Genomic DNA, 20,676 nt, shown 5'->3' with positions numbered 1-20,676 from the left:
TCTCTCTCTCTCTCTCTCTCTCTCTCTCTCTCTCTCTCTCTCTCTCTCCCTTTCTTTCTTTTTCTTTCCCAAGTTTGAGAAGTCTCCAAACTCTAATGATTCTAGAGATTTCCAGCTCTGTCTTCCTTCCCGCCCTCAGAGCCCAGCGACCTGCCGATCGGATCTTCTGTTACAGCTTCATGTTCTACAAGGGCTGCTGCTCCTGCTCTGTGCGACTCTCCTGGCTGTGTGAATGGGAGCGCAATGATTCTAGTTCATCAGGTCCTTGCTCCGTCTGCCCTTTCTTCTGCTCCTACATTAGCAGGTATTTCAGATCTTTACTTTTGATGATGAATTTCTACTCTGTTCTTTATACCTTTGAACAGACTCTGTATTTCTTTGGTGATCTTATTTGCTTTTGCCACACACGCGTTTGTTCTTCAGGACACCTGTATCATATATATTGTAACATCTTTGCTACAAAACTCTGCTTTTTCTGTCTTCTCCATGTGGGTGTCTAACAGACTGAGTTTTAACAGTGTGGGGCCCTGGTTCTTGGAATGATAAGAGATTTTCAATTGCAATTTGGTTATTTAGTCTGCGGTGAAGCTCTGCATCTTAAATGCTATGCTCTAACGTCTTTCTCTCCTACCGCTCCAGTGCAGTAGGGGGACACTGTCCTACCATTCCAGTGCAGTAAGGGGACACACTGTCTCACAACTTCCTTGCAGAAACAGACATCCAGGTTCCTTCCCCCTAAGACTCTGACGCCACCAGAGGTGGGAGTTGGGAGCTCCCCACCAATGCTGGGAAGAGATGGGGTCTCCAGACTCATGCTAGGTCTACAGTCGTCTCCTGGCTAGGAGAAGGGGTGCATCACTGCTGCAGTCTGTGTGTTTTTGTGACACCGGGAGGCTATAGTCTTGTTACTTTGGGATGGTGGTAAGGTGCTAAGGTCCCTTTGCCACCTCCCATTGCCTTGGGCTGCTAAGTCTAAACCACCAACAAGACTAAATGAAAGCTGCCTAGGCAAGTGGTAAAGCACCCCAACCTCAGTGATGGGTTTCCACAACTCCATGACTGCTCTAACTGAATACATGGTTATGTCGGAAGGAGTCGTGGGTTATTGGTAGGTGGTGAAAGGTAGGTGGTGAGGTCTAACCGGAGGAAGGAGGCCACAGGAGCCATGTCCTTGGTGCTGTATCTTACCCTGGCTTCCTTCTGTATCTCTCTCCCGTGCTTCCCATCTACCATCCTGTGAAGAGCCTTGCCTGCATGGATGCCCTTGCTCTCAGGAAGACAGACACTTACACTTCAGGACAGACCGACACTTAACACTTCTCAAACCATACACCAAAATTAACCCTGCCTCCCCTTCAGTTACATGTGCCCAGTATTTGGTCAAGCTGGAGTGACAGTAACTAATGCGCCTGGGGAAGGGAATGGCTGTTTATCTCCAGGTAAGCGGAACTCCTGATCCTCCTGCCTCTGTCACCCAAGGGCTGACATTACAGGTGAGTCCCACCATCTGTGCTTGCAAGAACTTAAACAAACATTACACAGAAAACGAAAAATAGAAAACCCACAGGAACGGAAAGCTACAAAACACTTGGCAGACACTGGGCTTCACTGCAGTGTCAACAGCAGACACTGGGCTTCACTGCAGTGCGAACAGCAGACACTGGGCTTCACTGCAGTGNGAACAGCAGACACTGGGCTTCACTGCAGTGTCAACAGCAGACACTGGGCTTCACTGCAGTGTGAACAGCAGTGAGGATGAGGGGATCTCAAATCCCCTTACTTAGATAAGAAAAAGCCCAAAGGTGGAAGCAACACTTTTGTTCTGTGAGACATGCTCTTGGGTCTATACTGTTAATATTAAACTACAAACCTAGCTCAAGCCTTGGCACGGGATCCACAATTATTTATGAAACACACGGCTACCCTGTGCCCTCACTAGGATGTCCGTGCGTATGCTGACAACGGAGCAGTGGACCGAAACAATCTCCAACTTTTGAAGATAATGTGTCCTAGTTTGGTGGCTTGCTTTTGTTTTGGTCCTTGTTTGATGGCGATGGTGGGTAATGAAATAAAGACTTTGTGAATGAGAGGCGAGGACTGCTGAGCTACAACCAGCACCAAGATGATGGTATTTGTGTCAGGGAGAAGAGAGAGGATGCATGTTACCAGATGGTGTGGAAAACAGTTTAGGTATGTTGTAAAAATCATTCTGGCCGGACAGTGGTGTTGCACGCCTTTAATCCCAGCACTTGGGAGGCAGAGGCAGGTGGATTTCTGAGTTCAAGGACAGCCTGGTCTACAGAGTTCCAGGACACCCAGGGCTATACAGAGAAACCCTGTCTTGAAAACTCCCCCCAAAAAACACCAAAAACCATCATTCTGCATATTAAATATTTCTTTGCTTTAGTAAACTTAATAAGCTTCATGGGAAAGACAATCCAGCCAGGTTTGGTTTACTGATCTAGGAGCACTTGTTTCCCTTAGAGAAACAGGAACATAGCATTTAACTTGAGTCCTTAATCTGATTATGATTATTTCTCTATTCTTGAAGAAAATAAAATAGAATAGGAAAATAACCTGCAAATGACTCCACCTTTCTATAAAATAACATTTCAGTGTGATCAAACTCTTATCTGTCCTATTTTCCATATAAAGGACCAAAGTGGGGGCCAGCGATGGCTCAGCAGCCAAAGGCACCTGCCACAAACTGATGACCTGAGGTCAAGCCCCAGGACCCGCTTGGTAGAAGGAGAGAATCTGATGCAAGCTGTCCTCTGATCTCCACAAATCTGTGTGTACACCCTTCAGCACGTGTGCAGGCATGTATGTATAAAGACACACATATAAATAAATAAATAAATAAATACTTGAAGAAGAAGGAGGAGGAGGAGGAGGAGGAGGAGGAGGAGGAGAAGAAGAAGAAGAAGAAGAAGAAGAAGAAGAAGAAGAAGAAGAAGAAGAAGAAGAAGAAGAAGAAGAAGAAGAAACATCAAAACATTGTCTCTGATTAGGGAAAAACAGCTTGGCGTCTCCAAGCAGAAGACTGGCTAAGAATATGTCAAGTACTCAGGAAGCACACGACAAATGAAGCCTGCCTCTTATGTGACCGACTACACTGGCTGCAGGATGCCTAACTGCATTTTCTCACTGATAAGCTGTGGGTTACAGGCTGGGGTTTCTGTCCAGTTTCTAGTGGGTGAAAACTGGCTCCTGAGACAACTCCTAATTCTGATCTCCTTTGGGACTAATTAAAGTGGCATTCTGATTTATAGATAACCACCTCCATACTGACTGTGTGAGCCTCTCCCCTAGAGATTATCATCTCCCAGTATGCTGATCAGTAAGGAGTATTTCTCCCTTACAAAGCAGAACATTAAACCATAATGATGACACCCAGCCTTCACAACCATCATTGTGAGACCCCACTGACGGGCTGGCTGGCTTAGTATGAGACACCTGTGCGGCTTGCTGCTTCAGAAGAGCAACAGCAATGCTACGGTATAGACACCTATATTCTTAGTGTTTTCATAAGAGCAACAATGCTCACATGACCGTGATGAACAATGGGTGAAGTTAGCTTCTACTTCCCAAGTACTGGGATTGCAGGCGTGCAGAACCACACCTGGTAGCCAAGCCTAGCATTAACATTAGGAAGAATTCTTACTATGTACCGTTTGTTTTGTTTTGTTTTGTTTTGTTTTTCAAGGGTTTTTCTGTGTAGCCCTGACTGTCCCGGAATTTCTCAAGCTCAGAGAGCTGCCTGCCTCTGCTTCTTGCGTGCTGAGGTGAAAGGTGCATACCGCACGGCCTGGTCTACTACTCTTTACTTTTATGTATATGAAGAGTTTGCCTGGATGCTTGCAGCACATGGGTGCAGTGCCTGTGGAGGCCAGTAGAGGGCGATAGGTCCCCTAGGGCTGGAGTTAAAGTAATCCAACCTGGGTCCTCTGGAATAAAATTGTGTGTTCTTCCCTTAGTCCTATTCCTCCAGTCCAGCGAGAATTACTATTGCCAACGTTATTTGGATCACCCACCGCCAAGATGTTATAATTTTATTCAATCTGTCCTGATCATTATACACACATGGCTAATGCATTCTGAGTGCTGACACTCTCCAGCCTCTCTTATGCCCCTCCTGTAGACATCCTATTCCGTGTCTTTCTCGTGCGTGACTGAATGAGTTTAACCAGGGCCACCTATGTCATCACGGAGCTGGAGCCAACCATCAGAGTTTGGCAGGCCCATGAGACAATGGGAAAAAGTTTAAGTTAAACTCATGTCGAACTGTGAAAATACTGTTTCCCATAATTTCTTTTTTTAACTTTTTATTTCATTTGTGTGTGTGTGTGTGTGTGTGTGTGTGTGTGTGTGTGTAACCTGTAGGAATCAGTTATCTCCTTCCACCACACGAGTCCCGAGCCTCACACTCAGGTTGCCAGGCTTGGTGGCAGTGCCTTCACCTGCTGAGCCACCCTGCTCACCCCAGTTTCCCTACTCTCTCTCTGTGCCGCTGTTAACTTATCCTTTTCCTACTCTCTCTCTCTCTGTGCCACTGTTAACTTATCCTTTTCCTACTCTCTCTCTCTGTGCCGCTGTTAACTTATCCTTTTCCTACTCTCTCTCTNCTGTTAACTTATCCTTTTCCTACTCTCTCTCTCTGTGCCGCTGTTAACTTATCCTTTTCCTACTCTCTCTCTGTGTGCCGCTGTTAACTTATCCTTTCCCTTCTCTCTCTCTCTGTTGCTGTTAACTTATCCTTTTCCTCTCCTCTCTCTGTGCTGCTGTTAACTTATCCTTTTCCAGAAGAACAACTTTGGCAGTGCTTTCATTGGAATATATTATTAATTCCCACATGTATTTTCCTTGGCAACTTCCTTCAACAAATAAAACTGTTCTGTAAACAATATCCTCCCTCCCCTCCCTGCCTCTCCCTCTCTTTGGCTATGATGGGAAAACAAAAAAGAATTTTACAGCACATAGCTCTGCTGGCCTGGAACTTGCTATGTAGACCAGGCTGGCCTCAAACTTGTGATCCTCCTGGCTCTGCCTCTTGGAAGCTGGGATTCTAGACATGTTTCTCAATGGCTGGATTATAAACAACTTGAACAGTATTTTTATGAAAAAACTAATGGAGTCTTATGGGGGGGGTATTCAAGACAGGGTTTCTCTGTATAGCCCTGGCTGTCCTGGAACTCACTCTGTAGACCAGGCTAGCCTCGAACTCAGAATAAGTGGGATTAAAGGCTTGCAGCCACCACTGGCTGGTCAGTCTTCTTTCCTGAAACATTTTAACATAATACCTCCTTTGTTCTATTCCTGGACCCTGGCATGTTACAGAAAACACCAAACACTGGCTCTATGAATATCAAATTCACAAGAATCAACAATCACTAAGTTACACTATGGACAACACATTAACTGTTACAATGAAACTGTAACAAAGCATGAAACTATTGCTATTGTTTTTACTTAATAATATGCTCGAGGCATGGGAGTCAGGTTGCCAGCAACTCTATCTGCCAGGGAGAAGCTACCCTGCCTTCCCTGGAAAGGTGAAGCTAAAGGAAGCCCCTGCAAGCCAGGGAAGGGAAGAGACAGTTGTATAACTTTCATTACAACATATAAAATAGGAAATTATCAAATCAGTTACCTAATTTTCACTCCTATTTTGCATAACATTTACTAACTTCACCAAAGATTTAGAGAAGATTAGGAAGTAAAATAGATAACACAGGCGAGATAAGAAATCAATTTTGAAGAAGCAAAAGTAAACTCATTTCTAAAAATGGATATAAAGAACGCAGAATTATGCTTTGCCTGGCTGTGCACACTTGTGGTGTCAGCGCTTAGAGGCAAGAACACTGCCAAGTTCACTCTGGCCAGCCTGAGTTGCACAGTAAGACCTGAGCTCATAAACTCAAGGACTAGAGATGCAGCGCATGCCAGAAGCTTGTCTAACACGTGCATGGCTCTGGGTTTGTCCTCTGGCATCACAAAACCTGACCAGTGTCATAGAAATATTAAGACTAGCATCCCTGGAATAGCCTGTCTAGGAAATCTCCACTCTTGGCCATGTCCAGGAAAACATCAGTAAAGCTGTCACTTTTAGTTGACTTGGGCCACATGTCAAATGCTGGGAGGTAATGCAAACCACCAACCTACCTCCTCAAACCAAACCAGAAGGCACCCACGGTACCTGGATGTTAGTTACTTTGGACTGCGAATACCAGCCTGCAGACTTTCGCAGACATATTGCATCTACTTGGCTGGGTAATGGAAGCTAGTCCTAAAGATTCAAAGGATTTTTAGACTGGTCTTAAGCTGCTTTCTAAATGCACTGGAAGAAAAAGCAGATTTCATATTCTGAAACACTGGAAAGGGCATTCTAGAAAAGACTGTTGTGAAACTTCATAAGTTACTTTACTTTTGAAAGCATCCGTGGCTCCAGGGGCGTGGTTTTTGTCTGGATGAAACTTCAAAGCAAGCTTCCTATAAGCTTTTTTCAAATCTTCATCACCAGCATCTTTTGTAACTCCAAGGACTTCGTAGTAATTTTTACATTTGTTTATGCTGTGAACAAAAATGATAGGATATAAATTTTAAGCAGGAACATGGCATCACCCTGTTAGAATGGTATAAAGAGCATGACATCACTCTCTGTTAGAATGGTATAAGGAGTATGACGTCACTCTGTTAGAATGGTATAAAGAGCATGATGTCACTCTATTAGAGTGGTATAAGGAGCATGACATCACTCTTTTAGAGTGGTATAAGAAATATCTGTGGGTGTGATGCAGGCTGTTTGCTCCATTCTCACTTGGGTAGAGAGACCATTCCTCCACCCGTGAGAATGTCCACAGCATAGTGTATCAGCCACAGAGGTAAACCCAGGATAAATACAGATGAAGGGCAGTGACTCACTGCAACTGAGATGGGAGAAAGGCCTGAAAAGTGTGTCACCACTGAGGAGTAAACACCAGAACTTGTTAGTGCACAGTGCAGATGGAGCCGAGCATGAGAGCAGGGCTAGACGCTGCATAGGGCTGCACAGGGAGCCGCCGCACAGGGGCCCGCACAGGAGCTGCACAGGGGTCCGCACAGCGACTACCCAGGGGCTGCACAGGGGTCTGCACAGCGACTACCCAGGGGCTGCCCAGGGGGCCGCACAGGAGCTGAACAGGAGCTGAAGTGGCCTAAGGTCTGAGGCCCAGCAAGCTAACTCCACACCACTGCCACTGTGAATTTAACCAAGTGAATCCAAAAGGGATGGCAGGTCCTGTGTTAATAAAACATTTGAAAGTAACAACGGGGATTCAAAATTACCTGTTGTATATGATTTCCATCAACCCGTACCTAGAGGTCAGTTAATAGTTTTTTTTCAGAACATTCACCTACTGACTTGGAGTGCTAGAAACAGTTTAGGAATAGAGAGAAACACTGAAGGGCTTAGTGAGCAGTGACGATTCTGATGATGACCTCCTACAACCCAACAACCTGGCATCCCAAAGCTAAGGAGGGTAAGCGCTGGAGAGTGCACACAGCATGCAGGGGCGAGGCTCTGTGCTCATCTGCAGCAGCAGGGAAGGAAAAGGCCCCCCTTTCCTCTGGAACATTATGTTCCATAGGCTGTGTCTTGATAAGCTAACTAGAAGAGCTGGTCACTGGGAGTGACACTGGGAAACTATGAGGGAGGAGAGGAGGAAGGGCAGGGGAGGGGAGGAGGGGGAAGATAAGGGAAGGGAGGGGAGGGAGGAAAAGGGAGGGAAGGGAGGAAAGGGAAGGGGAGGGGAGGGGAGGAGAGGGGAGGAGGGGGAAGAGAAGGGAAGGGAGGGGAGGGAGGAAAAGGGAGGGGAGGGAAGAAAGGGGAGGGGAGAGAGGAGGGGAGGGAAAGCAGAGAAACAGGAGCGGAAAAGCCCTCACAGACCAATTCAAGAAAAAGCCTAGGAAGTATTTTTTCTTTCACATTGAATGTATTTGCCACTACAGTGCTTGGGCCACAACAGACCCTCAGAAGACACTTCTGGAGTGAAGGCGCCTGACGTGCATGGAGAGGACACAAGAGAAGGCTAAGATGGCAGAAATGACAGTTTTCGTGAAGATGCCAATACTATGGGGTGATCACCAAGGACTGCAGCAGCTGGGGCCCGGCGCTGGCCTGAGCCTGTGGGACTCCCTCCATGTTCTGGGCCAAGATCCCTAAGCTCTTTGGAGCACACGAGGTGTGGGTCCCCGAAGTCTGACACTCCACACTGCAGGGTAGACTATGGTTTTGCTTTGATCCGACCTTGACTGTGTCCTAATTCTTTCCTCTTGGAGTAAGAAAAGTACTGGGCTCATTAAAAAAACAAACAAACAAACAAACAAACCTACCAACAAATAAACAAAAAACAAAACAAAACAATAAAAAAGGAGCCCGCCGTTGGCAGAATTTAAACTTTTACGGAGAGTTTAGAGTTTAGAGAGAGTTTGGATATTTTATTTTATTTTTGAGATAGAGTCTATGTAGTCCTGGCTATCCTGGAACTCTCTATAGAGACAAGGCTGGCAGAGCTCTTCCTGTCTCTGTCTCCAGAGTGCTAGAATTAAAGGCATTCACCACTGTGCCTGGCTGACTTTGGATATTTTAAAGAGATTGAATTTTTAAAAACTATTTATTTTATGTATATGAGTACACTGTAGCTGTCTTCAGACACACAGAAGAAGGCATGGGATCCCATTACAGATGGTTGTGAGGCACCATGTGGCTGCTGGGAATTGCACTCAGGACCTCTGGAAGAGCAGTCGGTGCCCTTAACTGCTGAACCGTCTCTCCAGCTTGAAACTCAATCTTTTTTTAAAGATTGTAAGACTTTAAAAGTATGGAATATATTTTATATTGTGATATTGATATTAATAACATCTTGAGGACAATGGGAAAAGTTATGATCTAACAATGATTATTTGTACATTTAGTTGACAAACGGTCAATTGTGCTGGCTAGTTTTATGTCAACTTGACATAAGTTAGAGTCATTTTAGAAGAGGGAACCTCAAGTGAGAAAATGCCCCCACAAGATTGATCTATGGGCAAGCCTGTGTTACATCTTCATGATTGATGACTGATGGAGAGGACTAAGCTCACTGGGCATGGTGCTGCCCCTCAGGCTGGGCATCCTGGGTGCTATAAGAAAGCAGGCTAAGCAAGTCATGAGGAGCAAGCCAGTAAGAAACATTCCTTCCGTGGCCTCCATGGCCTCCTGCCTCCAGGTTCTTGTCCTGACTTCTCTGGATGAGGATGGACTACAAACTTCGAGGTGAAACAAACGCTCTCCTCCCCAGGCTGCTTCTTGTCACGGTCTTTATCACAGCAACAGAAACCCTGAGGCCACAGTCTAAATGAAGGTCCTAATCTCTGGAGACTGGATATGTGAGAAACTGTGATGGAGAAGGTGTGGCAGTGGGAGGTGGCCCTACAGAGCATCTAAGTGCCAGGTGCAGTCTAGGAGCCTATGGGTGGGACAAGGCTTAGCCTTAGCTGCAGGTTGTCACTGCAGTTTGCTTCCAGGCTTGCTCCCCATGGCTTGTTCATCATGCCTTCTTATAAAACCCAGAACACCAGCCCATGGATGGCTCCATCCAATGGTGGGCCCTCCCCCATTGATCACGAATTTAAAAAAAAATGTTAAATGCCCTACAGACAGATCTTGTGGAGGCATTTTCTCAATTGAGATTATCTCCTTTTGGATAACTGTAGTTTGTATCAAGATGGCATAAAACTAGCCATCTCCCATATCGATGAACTCTCAAACTGGGCTCTCCCATATCAATGAACAAGGAAGACAATTCCCCACAGATATTGTCACAGGTCAATCTTATCTGGGCAAACCCTCCATTGAGATTGCCTCTTTCTTCATGGTTATGTCAAGTTGGCCATATGCACTAGCCAGGACAATTATCCACATCCAGTCATGTTCCACATAAATTCCTTACCCCACGTGGTGGCTTGAATACGAATGTCCCCCCACAGTCTCATCTATTTGAATACTTGACCATTAGGGAATGGAGCTACTTGATAAGAGATTAGGAGGTGTGGCCTTGCTGGAGTCGGTGTGGCCTTATTGGAGGAAATGTGTCACTGGGGATGGACTTTGGGTTTTCAAATGCTTAGGTCAGGTCCATGTTTTGTTCTTGATGCCTGCTGATCTAAATATAGAATTCTCAGCTACCTCTCTCTTCAGCACCATGTCTGATGCATGCTACCATGCTTCCCTCCATGAAGGCTGACCCTCTACAACTGTAAGCAAGCCCCAACTAAAAGCTTTTTTTTTTTTTTAAATAAGAACTGAGGTGGCCATGTATCTCTTCACTGTAATTTATTTTCCTTTAATTTAAAGAACTAGAACTTCATAAGACCTATAATCCCGCACTCTGAGAAAGGCTAGAGCAGGGGAAGGAGTTTAGGCTCAGTGTTGGCTTCCAAGCAGGACGGAGTCTAAATCAAACAATCAATCAATCAATCAATCAATCAAACAAACAAACAACAACAACAGAAAACAAAAGCAAAGAGACAGAGGAAGAGATGAGAGACTGAAGTGCCTCTGAAACTCCAGCCTTGGTAATTCAAATGAGACAGAGCTGCACAGGACCCGTTCCGGACGCAGCTATAATCGCCTGGTAGATTCCACGATGACCTTTTATGCTTAAATACAAGATGGTCCTTTTACAATGATGCGTTTAAAACTTCCAATAAAGCTTATTTTCCTCAACTTTTAAATGTTTTTTCAAGTCAATGAAACAGCGCTTGGCAGTTCTACTGCCTGTTCACTAGTTACACAAGTTTTCTTCAGTCTTCCTGTGAGTTTGCACTTACGCAACTGATGCAGGATCATTGCGTGGCTTCTCCCCACTGAGTCAAACTGTTACTGAGCAACTTGTTTGCATAATGGCCTTCTGTATCAAGACAGAGGACTTTCCTGAGGAAAATCCCCTGAGTCTAACTAAAACAAAATACCAAACGACAAGATGCAGGCTCTGGCCTCTCATCTGCTACCTCACTGGGGCCACATTTAAGAAGTTTACTATGATATGTATGCACTCTGCAACTAGGCAACTTACATACAATGGACTGACTGAAATATTTCAAATAACTTAGGGATTTGCTTAAAAGAATGTTTCATAATTATATAAAACATCCTACAAGGGGATTTTATATATACATTTTATATTATATACAGACAGATACAATGTATATTATGTGGAATTTAAGATATAGTAAATCAATCAATCTGTAATACAGGTAATACTTCTAAAGTAGTTGATCTATCTATCAGGAATTGTGATCTTAAGTACGGCTGGACCCTCAACCTGCACTCACTCCATCCCATCCATAATGACTCTTCCTACAACCCTCAGCTTTCAACCTCATCAACAGTGTCACCTCCAATCTCAGGGACAGGCAGAGCTTGCTCAGGGCTCTGCTGGCCAACTGAGGGCATAGCTGCTCTGGCTATTAGCTGTCAGTCTTCCACTCTCAGGATGTGCCATCCCCATCCCCCACCAACTACAGGCAAGTCCCCTGGCCTGGAGGAAAACAAAAGCAAACACACACACACACACACACACTCACACACACACACACACACACTCACACACACACACACACACACACACATACACACGCATGCATACACGGGCAAGCAAACATATATACTCAGTCCAGGGCTGAAACAAACATATTTCTTTTATTTATATAAGTTCCTCTCCTGTGTGTACTCTCATACATGCATTCTCTCTCCCATACACACAAACACACACACACACACACACACACACACACACACACACACACACNACATGCATTCTCTCTCCCATACACACAAACACACACACACACACACACACACACACACACACACACACACACACACACACACACAGCTAGAGAAGAGGAAATACAGATTTAAAAAAGTAACAGCAAATCTGGAATATTATCATTGTCCAAAACTTACAACTATAGTTTTGTTTCTTGGTGACACTTCTAAGCCAATAGGTAATTCTATTCTGCAAGGCGAGAGGGGTAGTCACAAAAATCACACACAATTAAAGTTGTAATAAAAAAAATTCAGGGGGTAGGGCAGCTAGAATGATGTCTCCATGTTTGCTGCTCCTTCAGAGGACCCAGGTTCAGTTCTAAGCATCCCCAACCTTCTGTGATTCCAGGTCTTGGGGATCAGACTTTGGTCTCCACAGGGAGCAGGCATGCATATAGTGTATACATATGCACATACACAAAACATTCATACATATAAAGTAAAAGTAAATAAATCCAAAAAGAAATAAAGGGGAATCCATGGACAGCGTTCTCCTAATGTAATGTGACGCCTATAGGAAATACAGCTCAGGTTAGAGCTGAGTTTCCCTATAGCGTTCCCCAGAGTCGACTTTGGCCCAGTGCAGTGCTATGGAAGTGGTCAGCGGCTTCACTTAAGGCCTTTGAAGTGCTTCCTACCATCACAGCAAAGGTCCTCCTCCATGGTTTTATCCTGACTCAGGAATCTGTTTCCCTCACTGTGAATTCAGCCACAATGATACAGCCAACCTTCAGCATTCACACAGAGAGGAAAAAAAATGAGATATATTTCATATATATAATATATAATATATTGCTATTAGATCCAAGACACGGTGACAAATCACTCTCTTACTAGACAGACTCTGAGTCTCAAGGTATATGTCCTACAAACCATGCTGGGGAAGACAAAGGGAAAGACAGAAAGGGAAGACACACAGGACAAGGGACAAAGGCCACCTCTGCTGCGTCATTTGAATCGCTTTCGCTTGTGTTAGTCCAACCCACTCTCCCTGAGAACTCTTGATTAATCATCTTCAGAATCCATCACCTGCAAACTTCAGTTGCTCAGAAGAGCACGCGTCCCTGAACTTTCAACAGAAAACAAAACAATCTATTTTGAGGCATTTCACACCTAAGATTTTTCTTTCAAGAAAACTCGTTCTTATTAAAAAAAAAAAAAAAAAGTTCGTAAAGCTGTATGTCTAAAACCAAGCTCCTCGCTGCTTAGCTCTAAACTCTGCCTCACGCAGGCGTGTATGGAGAGGGAGACTCCCATGACAGAGAGAAGCGCTGAGCAAGTCTGCAAAAGGGGCACCGCGGCGACTGTGAACACAGGTAGCCTTGCCAGAAAGGAAAGGGAAGAAAGTGCCTTTAATCTGGAAATTGAAAACATTGCTGCCCTTACTCTCCGCCTTCCGCATATGAAATTCTCCTATTTTCAACTATGTATTATAACAAAGCAATTCATTGTTTCAATACCACAGTCCAAACAGTGCATAGAATCAAAGCTGAGATCATTATATAAAAAACTCACTGTGACTTATAGCTAATTTAAATGAGTGGAAGCTTCCAGAAAGTTAACTCCCTCCAGGCTGACTTCAAAATATGAAGGACAGGACACCCAGGTAACTCCTTCATTTCCCTCTATTAAACTGTGCTTTTTTTTTTTTTTTTTTTTGGTTTTAAATACATTTTTTTTTAGGTATTATAACGTCGATTGGGTCCAATCAGTCAACGATCACGGTGTGGGCACACTCGCATTCACACCTACCTGAGCACGCCCTCTACTTGGTCTTTGGTATAGACTTTCCCGCCTTCCCCAGCACCGGACGTGCCGTCCTTCCCACAGCTGGGCTTGCTCTGGTCGCTGCTCCCCGGAGGTTTTCGGCAATGCGTGCTACTTCCAGCGGTGCTGCCGTTTTTCATAATTATTTCCAATAACGCTGTGTAATGAGAGATAAAGGACACTGAACCTACTCACGTCAGGACACAGACACAAAGGGCTCCTGAAGAAAGACAAAGCAGACAAAATGAGGTCTTCTGGAAAAACTAAACATGGCCTCCTCCTCCTCCTCCTTTCTAGCTGTTTTAATCGGGGAGGGGAGATTGTTGTTTTGTTTTTCCCTTTGTTTAGGCATGACTTTACTGTACAGTTGGGGCTGACCTAGAATTATGTGGCCCAATCTGGCCTTGAACTCACAATTTTGCTTTAGTTTCCCAGTGCTGGGATTACAGACACAAGCCACCAGTTCAGGCTCCATAATGTCTCTTTAAGTAACAAGGTTGCTTGTCCTGTAGCTGGGCAGACAGATCTCTGTGAACTCCAGGACAGTCAGAGCTACACAGTAAAACCCTCTCTCAAAACAAAACAAAACAAAACAAATAAACAAACTTTGCTCATTCTTTTAGTAGTAACTGTCTACAGAGCATCATTTAGGAATGTCCAAGACATATAAAGTTAATGAATGGAAATCACTACACTTAACACACAGTGAGACTGCAGAACATCTCCTCAAAAGATAGCATTTAAAAGTAGTTAATGAGAATTAAAGTACATTTAAAAAAAAAAAAAACTTCTGTTTACTTTCAACAGCAACAAGAAGATACTGGTATAGGATCTTTAAAGTAGAAAAAAAAAAACAATTGTCAACATGAGTTTAACAGTAATAGTCTTTCAAATAAACAGAGTAAAAATATTTTCAAAGGCTGGAGAAAGAGCATAGCAGTTAAGAGTGGGTCCTGTTCTTGCAGGGGACCGATGGGCATAGCAGTTAAGAGTGGGTACTGTTCTTGCAGGGGACCGATGGTCAGCTCCCAGTACCCATATCAGGTGGCTCACAGTCACACCCTAGTTCCAGAGAACCCAGCACCTTCTTCAGGCCTTTGGCAACACCAGCACACATATGTACACACAAACACAAACATACATAGAAACAAGTATATTTTTTGCACCACTTAAAGGCATGTGTTAAAGAAACAATACTATAATGTTTATAGTTCAGACAGAATGAAATCATGTCCTTATGTGCAGAGCACAAACATGAATAATAATCCATCACTGGATGAATAAATATAAACACCAAATGAACAAAACAGTAATAATGTCTAGGCATTACCTTAAAATAACTTGAGAGACAGAGGCTTAACAGCAGGCAGAGAGGAACCATGAGGTAAGACTGGATCACACATTCCCAGTGCAATATGATTAATCGTATTGTTTTCTTTTATGTGTGTATGTATAAGGTATGAAATTTTTGGTAAAAACTAAAACTAAACAGTACATAATTAAGCTTAACAAAAGGACAAAAGATGACAGAAATACAACATGATGGTAGTTTTAACACATCTTAATAACTAACAGAAATTATTAAGGATGGACTAATGTAAACTTTGACTTTATACAGATGGGACTAACCAATGTTCAAGATGTTAAGTCCAACTGCTGCTTTGTTTGGTTTGGAATGGTTTGGTTTGGTTTGGTTTTTATAGACAAGGACTTAAGTAGCCCAGGTTAGCCCAGAACTTGCTCTGCAGTAAAGGATGACTTGGGACATCCTGCCTCAACCACCCAGGATTCACACCACAGGTGTGTATCACCATGCCGTTTAAGCTGTTGTAGGGGTTTAAGTTTTTGTTTGCCAGGCAAACACTCTATCCACTAAGAAGAATCTCCAGCACAAAGGAATGAAAAGTGACAGTGTCATATCTAGATCACAAAATCACTTCTGAAAACTCAACAAACTAGTGTCATTATGAACTACAACACGGGAGCACCTGGTCTCACCTTTAAAGAATAAATCAATTACAAAAACATAATTTAAGGCTGGAGTGGTGATGCACACCTTTAATCCCAGAACTCTGGAAGAAGAAGCAAGAGGACTTCTGTGAGTTTGAGGCCAGTCTGGTTTCCACAGCAAATTCTGGTCTAGCCAGGGTTAACGAAGTGAGACTCTGATTCAAAAATCAAAGAAGGGGGCTGGTGAGATGGCTCAGTGGGTAAGAACACCCGATTGCTTTTCCGAAGGTCCGGAGTTCAAATCCCAGCAACCACATGGTGGCTCATAACCATCCGTAACAAGATCTGACGCCCTCTTCTGGAGTGTCTGAAGANGTTCAAATCCCAGCAACCACATGGTGGCTCATAACCATCCGTAACAAGATCTGACGCCCTCTTCTGGAGTGTCTGAAGATAGCTACAGTGTACTTAAAAAAAAAAAAAAAAAAAAAAAAAAAAAAAAAAAAAAAAAAAAAAAGTAAAAAAAAAAAAAATCAAAGAAGGAAGGAAGGAAAGGAGAGAAGGAGGAAGGGAAAACGTAACTTAAATCACAAATAGGTTGAGAAGCAGAGCACGTATCATCATGCATAGTGACAATAAGTAGAAACAAATATCCATCACAAGATGGGCCATCCATCTTTGGAAATAAGAGGACACTAAATATTAACATGACCATCACACAAATAACAGAGAACACATTATACCAAACCAAGAAGCCAGGCACAAAAGACCACATGTGACATAATTTTATCATATGAAAATCACAAGGCCTGGAAATACAGTTCATAGGCAGAGGACAGCCTAGCTGGGTTTGGATTTAATTTCCAGCACCACTGGAGTGGGGTGGGGACTGTGGAGGCCAAGGATACAGAAAAGGGAGAGACTGAGGAGAAAACAAAACAAAACAAAACGGAAAAAGAAAGCAAGTAAATGCTTTGAAAGTAGACTTGGGGTGCTAAAGAGATGACTCAGTGGTTAAGAGCTCTGCCAGAGTTCCTTAGTTCAATTCCCAACAACCACATGGTGGTTCACAACCATCTATAATGGGATCTGAGTTCCTCTTCTGGTATGCATGAAGACAGAAAACTCATATAAATGCATGAAGACAGAAAACTCACATATATAAAATAAATAAATGAATAAATAAATCCTTTCTTTAAAAAATGTAGATTGTTTTTCTCCAAGGGCAGGGGTCAGTAGGTCAGTGGGTTAGGGGAATGTGATAGGCATCCAATGAATCATTTTATTTCCAAGGTTGGGAAGTGTCCCAGAATTATGGCAACAGTTCCACAAGTTTTTAATTCCACTAAAAACCTATTTTACTTTAAATAAATCCATTATTTAGTATGTAAATTATACCAATAAAACAATTCTACATATATTATCAGTTATATATTAAAAATTCCAGGTGCTGTTGGCAAATTTGCAAAAACATAGCTATTTCTTATAGAAACTTCTATCATTCTTTTTCCATGGCTAACAGATAAGAGGCCATCTGCCAATCTAATTGTAGGTGATACAGTAATCTATTTGTTATTAAGAAAAACATAAGACAGGTTGGTGAGATGGCTCAGTGAGTAAGAGCACCCGACTGCTCTTCCGAAGGTCTGGAGTTCAAATCCCAGCAACCACATGGTGTCTCACAACCATCGGTAACAAGATCTGACTCCCTCTTCCAGAGTGTCTGAGGACAGCTACAGTGTACTTATATATAATAAATAAATAAATCTTTAAAAAAAAAAGAAAGAAAGAAAAACATAAGACATATACTATATAGCTAACTTTCAGCTGTAGTTCAGTCTGCATTTAATATAATCACAACAGAATCAGAATAGTGTATGTAGCAGCAGTGATTCACAACATGCAAATAGTAAAACTTAAAAAAAAAGCAAATATAAATTAAGCAATCCTCAAACCACAAATCCTTTGCTCCTTGCTGTTGCAATAACAGTAACGTCCCGCCCCGCCAGGCTTGGAACTTAAATTTTCAATTTCTCCAAATCTCAAATAAAACCAAAGAGAATTAAGCAGTAAAATCACAACCTCATGCACAAAATCCCCTAATATATGACAATGGGAATGAATCATCAACAGGTAAGAAGTTATGTGTGGGTAGTGAGTGTGTGAGAAGCAGAGTGAGTGGCCATCTGCCAAGCTCATAGATAAAAAAAATCACTTATCCAGACCATAGGCAAGAAAAATACAGAAGAGTGAGGAATGGATCACACACAAAAGAAACAAAATAACCAACGGGCATTACAGGCCACACTGAGGAAATGATCGAAAAGAATGGGTCTCACCTACTTACCATAGCAGGAATGCCTGGGTCACACTTACAGTGAACTTCAGGGAGGGAAGACTGGAAGGGAAGGCACAACAACAGCAGCAGCAGCAGCAGCAGCAGCAGCAGCAGTATCAACAGCAGCAACAGCAACAATAATGGCAACAACAGCAGCAGCAAAAACAATAGTAGCAGCAACAATAGCAGCAGCAGCAGCAATAGCAGCAGCAGCAACAGTAGTAGCAACAGCAGAGGCAACAATAACAACAACAGTAACAGCAACAATAACAACAGCAACAAGAGAAACAACAACAGCAGCAACAACAGCAACAGTAGCAGCAACAACAGCAACAGCAGCAACAATAGAAGCAGCAACAACAGCAGCAAGCAACAACAAATGAAAAATGAAACTGCAGAGAGAAATGGGGAGGACACAAGAAAGATTCTTTCCTAGCTAGATAGACATACTTTTAAATATTGTACAAAACCAGGAAGATCTCTGCATATTGGAAAGGCTAAATAAACATACTTATTACATAAGTAATAGGTAAATCAGTAAACAGGAAAAGAGAACGATCAAGTTCAAACACTATGCAAAGGGTTAACATGTAAAAGGTAAATAAATGTGATTTCTAAAGACCATCAATGTCACCACAAATACTGGACAAGCCAGCAGCTGACAGAGAGACACTGCTCTATAGGAAACAACAGTCAAAACTGCAACTAAGAAATCACTTATCCAGACCACAGGGGAGAAAAATACAGAAGAGTGAGGACTGGCTCAGCAGAAAAAGATGCTTGCTGAAGAAGCCTGATCACCTGAGTTCAATTCCCAGAACCATAGGAAAGTGGAGGAGACAGCCAACTCCTTAAAGTTGTCGTGCATGCACATGAACACACACACACACACACACACTAAATAAAAGAATATGAAATCAAAGGGGGAAAAAAATCCATCCAAAAAGACATGGTTGGCTGGGCATAGAGGCACAGAAAGCAGAGCCGGAGACAAGAAAAAGTAACTCAAGGGCAGCCTTGTCTACACAGTAAGCCCGAGCTAATAGTAAGACCATAACTAAAACATACAAGACAAAGACAGCTAAATTGGACTTGAAGATGCACCAGATCTGAAACACCAGAGCTTGGGAGGCTGAAGCAGGAGGGTCTCAAGTTTAAGGACAGCCTGGACTAAACAATCCTGTCTTTAAAAAACTAAAAAAGCTAAGCTAGAAGAAACAGTTATTTAACAGTTCAACAAGTACTACACAGAGAAATAAGATGTATGAAGGTTAGAAATTTTAAAAATGAAAAATAGAAAAATGTTGACGGAAGTGGTGAGTACTGAATATATATATATATATATAACACATGGAAAATAGAAAGCTCAAAGAAAAATATGAGAAATAAAACTAACTGTAATTAGAAGATTCCTGACATATAAACAAAAACATTTAAATGACATAATAAAGTATCAGAAATCCTAAAGTAAATGACACCTGAGATATACTCAAGGAGAGCTAGCTGGGCATCTACACAATGACAAAAACCAGAAAATCAATTGACTTATGCAGGGAGAAGTTAGACTGCGCACAGCATTTGCCTCTCATTGGCACGTGCACAAGACCCTGGTGTATCATGCTTGCATACCCAAGACAAGAAAACTTGAGCTAATGACTCATTGACATGGTGAGCCCTGACTATCTTCCTGACAGGATCTAGGATGACTGACAAACAAGTTCTGGAGGGATACACCAGATGAGCTCAACTGGGGTAAGGCAAAGCTGCTCTACATATGGGCAGCGCTGTTTTATAAGCTCAGGTCCTACATTCCATAAAAAGGTGAAAGCAGGGTGACCACTAACGTTCTTCTCTCTCTGCTTCCTGACTACAGATGCATGTGACTGAGCAAGCTCAAGTTCCTGGTCTCATGAATTCCCTGCTGTGGTGCACTTTCTTACAGACTTGTGAGCCCAAGTAAGCCCCCTTACTTAAGTTGCTTCTGTTGGGTATTTTATCCCAGCAACACGCACAGTAACTTAATACAGTCACCAAACTTTAACAGTAAAGCACAAGTAAATTGTCTTTAGCATTCTAGAACTTGGGGAACATAGTTCCACAAACTCTCCCCATGACCCACTAGGAAACAAGCTTCAGAATTCCAAAATAATGACATATACCTTGGCATGAGACTGGTGGCAGACATCACATGGATACTTACTGAATTAAGATGAAAGGACAGTTGAGAGAAGGTAGTGTATAATAATACTGTGGTCTGATGCTATAAATTCTCTTCAAATATTCTTTAAATAACGGGCTAGAAAGTTATGGGATTACTCATTCTTCCTGTAGCTTTTGCCAGCTAGAGTTGACAAGGCCTACTGGCTTGGGTCAAGAAACATTTTTTGGGATCAAACTGGCAGCCACTGCCAAACACATGGCTGAGACTGACATAGCCTGCATCTATGTGATCAAGGAATTGACTTACAATACACCAAAAACAAAAAGTGGGAGCTACACTTCTCACTCAGTGAATAGCAGAGGAGATGTGGAAATAAAGATGTGGGTGTGGAGGTCTGAATAAGAATGGCCTCCAAAGGTCTACTAGGGAGTGGCACCATTTGAAAGGATTAGAAGGATTGGTGTGATCAGGGAAATGCAAATCAAAACAACCCTGAGATTCCATCTCACACCAGTCAGAATGGCTAAGATTAAAAATTCAGGTGACAGCAGATGCTGGTGAGATTGTGGGAAAGAGGAACACTCCTCCATTGATGGTGGGATTGCAAGCTTG

The 20,676-nt window shown here is 42.9% G+C and overlaps 1 protein-coding gene across 2 annotated transcripts in view; it reads right to left on the bottom strand.

The window, feature by feature from the left end:
• The window catches only part of Dnajb14 (DnaJ heat shock protein family (Hsp40) member B14), a 43,560-nt gene that overhangs the window by 12,184 nt on the left and 10,700 nt on the right, over positions 1-20,676 (bottom strand). Inside the window, exons 2-3 of one of the 2 annotated variants that reach the window (XM_021196363.2) lie at positions 13,601-13,772; positions 6,425-6,570 (exon numbers count right to left, since the gene is read on the bottom strand). In XM_021196363.2, coding sequence (XP_021052022.1) covers positions 6,425-6,570; positions 13,601-13,772 — 318 coding nt within the window. The remainder of the gene's footprint in view (positions 1-6,424; positions 6,571-13,600; positions 13,773-20,676) is intronic. The other variant, XM_021196364.2, reaches the window with a different exon arrangement.

Source organism: Mus pahari, chromosome 4 (genome assembly GCF_900095145.1).
Source record: "Mus pahari chromosome 4, PAHARI_EIJ_v1.1, whole genome shotgun sequence".
NCBI lineage: Eukaryota > Metazoa > Chordata > Mammalia > Rodentia > Muridae > Mus > Mus pahari.
Note: the sequence above shows the minus strand (reverse complement) of the source record. Positions and strands in the feature narration are given on the sequence as shown.